Source organism: Papilio polytes, unplaced genomic scaffold (assembly GCF_000836215.1).
Source record: "Papilio polytes unplaced genomic scaffold, Ppol_1.0 DF823177.1, whole genome shotgun sequence".
In the NCBI taxonomy this organism is placed as follows: Eukaryota; Metazoa; Arthropoda; class Insecta; order Lepidoptera; family Papilionidae; genus Papilio; species Papilio polytes.
The window spans coordinates 142,310-147,558 of record NW_013526027.1 but is presented as its reverse complement, the minus strand read 5'-3'; the positions used below and the strand labels follow the sequence as shown (position 1 = coordinate 147,558).

At 35.5% G+C, this 5,249-nt stretch overlaps 1 protein-coding gene across 1 annotated transcript in view; it reads right to left on the bottom strand.

Annotated features, from left to right (window-relative positions):
• The window catches only part of LOC106105061 (ral GTPase-activating protein subunit beta), a 20,137-nt gene that overhangs the window by 10,062 nt on the left and 4,826 nt on the right, over nucleotides 1–5,249 (bottom strand). Inside the window, exons 7-15 of the mRNA XM_013285286.1 lie at nucleotides 5,140–5,161; nucleotides 3,959–4,135; nucleotides 3,356–3,445; nucleotides 2,938–3,060; nucleotides 2,785–2,862; nucleotides 2,197–2,362; nucleotides 1,494–1,703; nucleotides 1,071–1,276; nucleotides 437–523 (exon numbers count right to left, since the gene is read on the bottom strand). Of these exons, the coding sequence (XP_013140740.1) occupies nucleotides 437–523; nucleotides 1,071–1,276; nucleotides 1,494–1,703; nucleotides 2,197–2,362; nucleotides 2,785–2,862; nucleotides 2,938–3,060; nucleotides 3,356–3,445; nucleotides 3,959–4,135; nucleotides 5,140–5,161 (1,159 nt within the window). The remainder of the gene's footprint in view (nucleotides 1–436; nucleotides 524–1,070; nucleotides 1,277–1,493; nucleotides 1,704–2,196; nucleotides 2,363–2,784; nucleotides 2,863–2,937; nucleotides 3,061–3,355; nucleotides 3,446–3,958; nucleotides 4,136–5,139; nucleotides 5,162–5,249) is intronic.

Sequence of the window (5,249 nt, the reverse complement as noted above, 5' to 3'; positions counted from 1 at the left end):
ATTGCTCTGAGTTAAATGCGACAGTATCAATTTAATAAGTTGTCTAATAATAGATAAATAATATAACTTTGTATCATTTTTAACAGTACCAAAAACATCAGTACCATAAATTATCAATTAAATATTAAAGAATATGTTAAATGACACAACAACAATGAATAAAATAACAGGCAAGCTATAACCACATTAACTTAAAATAAAAAAGCGATAACATTGTTTCTGAGAAGTTTCAATTCAAATAAAAAAAGAGACACTGAAAAAAAAATTTACAATAAAATCCCAGAAACAACATTGTGACAGTGATATTTAGATAAAAATAACATAATTGTTCCATCTCTCTCACTCTTTGAAAACGAAAAGAGACAACAAATCAGTACAATTTAATTATTTCATCTAAATATCACCTTTATGTTCAGCAAAATAAGGTACAAATTACCGAAAACAGGCGACGACGGGTCAAGATCCCTAACGTCGGCGGCGTAGTCGTCCTGCGCGTGCTCGCCGCGCCCGCCGTCAGAGTGCGCTATAAACGTACGCACTACACAACCCCAAGGAACTACCCACTTTTAACTCAATGTTTTATTTTAATTTATTTTATTTTAGTATTTTATTGCAGTTTAATAGTTTACCAATAGTATCTGGTGATATATTTCACTGACAAAAGTTTAAACATAGGGTAAATAGTCTATTAATTACAAAACATTATAATCTAGGTTCCAACATTGGTTTTAACAAACTCATAGAATTTTTTAGTAACCGCTTTCGTTTTGTATTGTTGACGGACATATTGAAAATGTTGTAGTTTCATAATAGTAAAATCTGTGTATTGTTTGTTTTTAGAGTTTATTTATTAGACACGGTAGAAATGTGTTAAAACAAATGCAAAATAAAATTAAGCGAATGCTGTGTTTTCCAAAATGTAAATGTCTGAGAAAGCAGTGACATGTAACTTTTGAAAGCTCACTCGAGTGTATTTAAAAAGATAAAGCATTAAAAAAATCATTGTTTGATAGTTGATCTTTGATTCTCTAATCTTTGACATCAATGACAAGTGTCAGTTTGACAGTTACCTTTATACTCTGTGGTGTGCGACATGGTGGAGCCGGGCGGCGCGCTGTGCGCTTTGCCGGTAGTGACGTAAGCGTTATGGCGGACGCACAGATAGAGTGCGCTTAGCAACGGCACCGCTAATGCCTCTGACGTCTCCACTTGTACCGCGGACACGCAGATGAGGGATAATTTACCTCTTGCGTAGTCACCAATCGTCATACCGGCGCTAATATGAAAAGGTTATTTAAAAAAATATATAATATACACTCGTTTTCATCTTTTTACCTTTACTGTAAGGACAGTGAATAAAAAAACGTAGTCTATGATACTCAAAGATAAATTACCTTTTTAATGGTGAAAGAATTTTAAAATCGGCCCAGTAGTTTTTGAGTTATTTCAATACATACAAAAATACTTAAATAATTTTAGTATAGATTACTTACTACTCATTACATCCAGGGAACTCCGGCACAGGCAGACCTCTGTAATGGTACGGAAACGCGACAAGAGACAGAAGTAGGCTGATAGCAGCTTTCCTCAACTCGCGCTTATCTATCGACCCGCAGTCGATTTTAGGCTCTCTCTCCGACAGAATAAGGTCCAAAGCTGTGATGAAATCTGGCACTAACACCAGCACACCATCTAAGTCCAATCTGTTGAGAGTACAAAACAAATATTTAAGAAAAAAAAACTTACATCAAAGTATATTATTTATAACACGGCTAAAACTCAAGTGGGAACTTTCGGTGTAGGCACCGACCAGTTTACACCGAAAGTTCCCACGTGAGTTTTAGCCGTGTTATAAATAATATAGTATAATGTCTCACGAAAGTTTTAATAAGTTAATTACATCAAAGTTTTAATAATCTGCAAACCTTATTCTATGATGAGTGATTGTCATAATCTATGACAAAGAGTCGTCATAGATTAATCGATTGGTTATGTGTTATGTCAAGATACGAAATATTGTTAATCCAGACTAATAAAAATAGGGAAAACCAACTATATTCGAAATGGAAAAATAATTAATATTTCAAACAGCATTCAGTTCTCGTCAATGTATTATAGTTGTTTGCTTCGGTCAAATCAGATCTATCCAACCAAAAGCAACTACTATGAGTGACCAGTATAAGCAGACCCTCCTACCTGAATATATCCGCGGCATCTAGTACGATAGCGGCGGCGGTGGCGGGGTCTTGCAGGCCTCGTTGCAGCGCCGCGTACGCACGCGCTAAGTACGGCGCCACCACCTCCTCACGGCACTGCTTCGAGCAGATCACGCGGCATAATGTGCCCAAAGCCACCGCGCGACCTATCACGATGTCAATATAGTTAAACTTTTAAAAATACTGGCTGTAGCCCGACTTTGTCTGTGTGAAATTAAGAAAGTAGCCTATAGTATTAACTTTCTAGACTAGGCTAGAAACGCTTTCCAGTGATAGTCCCGATAAAATCGGTACAATCGTTTCGGACATACAGACAAACATGAAATTTTAAAAGTTGAGTATTCGTTATAAGCCAATACATATTGTACTTGAAATATAGAGTTTTATATTACTTGCATAGATTAACCATTTTATCTATTTTATTCATTTTTTAGCGTTTCAATGTTGAAAGCATTTTTAAATCTGTAAAGTGGTTTTATACCAACATAAAATACATATTTTTCTATTTCGAATGGATGTTTTCGAGAAGAAAACATAGTTTCAAAGATCAAGTATTTAACAGACTTACCAGGTTGGTAGCTCATCATGTTTAGTCTATGACTGGCGTCAGACAGAGACGGCGGCGGCGGAGTGCCTTCGGTTCTAGCTGAAAATTTAACAAAAACATAAACAGAGAAAAAGTCATAGGAAATATCTTTTTATTCTCAATAACTGTACTTACGTTGGTTGGTATTAGATGTAGTTCCTATAAGAGCCGCTTCAAACAACCATTCGCCAAACAAATGTAAGATGGAGTTTACTTTTGGACGTAACGGAGTCAATGGAGGTTTCTCTGTCTCGCCTACTGTGAAACAAAATGCACTTTAGACACTTATAATAAGAATTAAATTGGCTTATCATTGCAACTGTCAAAGCTATTTTAAAATAAATTTGAATTACAAATTACAATATAATATAACTGCGAAAATTTAGATGGATGGATTTTTGTTAGTGTTTGTAGTTGAAACTGCTGAACGGTACTTGATGAAATTTGTCATAGATTTTGTTTTTTTAATTCCACGCAAACGGAGTCGCGGGCGAAAGCTACTTGTTTAATAAACTACTTTATTACATTGTAATAAGGTGTTTTAAATGTTTACCTTGTGAGGAGATAGAATTAGGTGGCGTTGTAGGAGCAACGCTAGGTGGTCGACTGCCGGTCAATCCTATCAGTGAAGAGCGCGGAGTGCCTGCAAGATTTGAGGTTATTGTTCCAGAACATTCTAAACATTAGAATAATTATGCAACACATATTAGCACAAATTATTTGTACAAAGCCAAGGAAATAAGGCATATTAAGTAATACCGAGTGTATAAAAAGCATATTGAATTAAAATTTGCTGTACTTTATTCCCATAAGCATAAGGTTTAAATTCCAACAAGATAACAACGGAAATAAAATTGATAAAAAAGCTGCAAATTAGTGAAAAAGCTGAATTTTACTATCAGAAAAAGACATGCAGACAACTAAACACAATATTAACACAAACCTAAAATACGCCGTAAAACATTACACAAAAGGTTCAAAACTCCATGCTAACATAAAAACAATCACGAATGTCCATCGAGCTTAAACAAACTTTAACACATTGAACAAAAGGTCGAAAACTGCATGCAGACGACAAAACTAACGCCAACGTTATTTCAGCAAGCTAAAACAAACCTAAACACATTAGTGACAAGGTCGAAAACGTAATGCATACTTCGTTCAGCAAGCTTGTCGCGTGGCCTTGACGCCACGCTGAAGGACTTGGCGAGGCGGCGGTGCGCGGGGGGCGTCAGCTCGTCCTCGCCCTCCCCCGCCCCAGCGCCGCCCTGGGCCGCCCCTGACCCCGCCCCCGCCCCCGCCCCACAGCTCTCGCGCCAGTCCGCACCGCGCCCTGTGCCACCCTCACACCTCTACTACTGCTTGGCATTGATTTTTGTACATAATTCATTTCTAATTAAAAAATAAATTTATACATCATTCTTTTCGTCCTTACTCAAGTCTATTTTGAAAAAAGAAATTCCCTTAATCTACGTTCAATTTACTACCCGTTTCAATTTATTTAAAAAGAAAAAAATGGTGCATTTTAGGGTTAAAGTGTGTATATATAAAAAAAAGACAACCAAAAACCGTCATTTGTGGAAATAGATTTACTAGCGTGAAAAATTTAAGCCTCTTTATAAGGTATTCCACCTTATCAATAAATGAATGTGCAAGTTTTTTTTATTTACAATCGAATAATTTTGATCTTATGTACAAAAATAAATTACAAAAACAAGTTCTTTTCTCTAATAGATTTGTATTTAAAATCTACGCAAGGCACTTTCTAAATTATTTTTTTAGAATTCTAATTAACATATCAGTAAGGCTGTATACAAAGGGATTCAGAGCTTGTAAGAATTCTACGATGGATTTGCAAGCCATATATATTTCGATGGGTGAAAGGCTATTTGTTTTAAGCACCATTAGGTTAAATGTTCAGGAGAGCCATTTTCATTTAAAAAAAAAAAACCCTGAAAATAATTTCAATTGAAAGATTTTCAGACCGGTTCTAGGTTAAAATAACTTAATTCTTCATACTTTGTTATTTATTTCATATTTAAAATTCGCTGATTCTGAATATATACTGTATATTATATTGAATATATACATGTACGAGCTATCGCCCGCGAATCCGTCCGCGTGGAATTAAAAATATCAAAAGTGAGTAGCTTATGTGTTCTTCCAGATTATCCTCTACATCTATGCCAAATTTTATCGAGATCCGTTCAGCCGTTTGGGCTGCAAACTCTAACAAACATCCATCCATCCATCCATCCATCTAAACTTTCGCATTTATAATATTAGTAAGATAGTCAATTTCACCCTGAATGGCGTTTCAAACAAATAGCTTTTCACCCGTCGATATTATTATAACCTCCTATAAACATAACAATAAGACTAAATAAGTAAAATTAATCTTCAAAAAACGCGTGCACAAAATGCACGAATACATTTTCAAACATGCA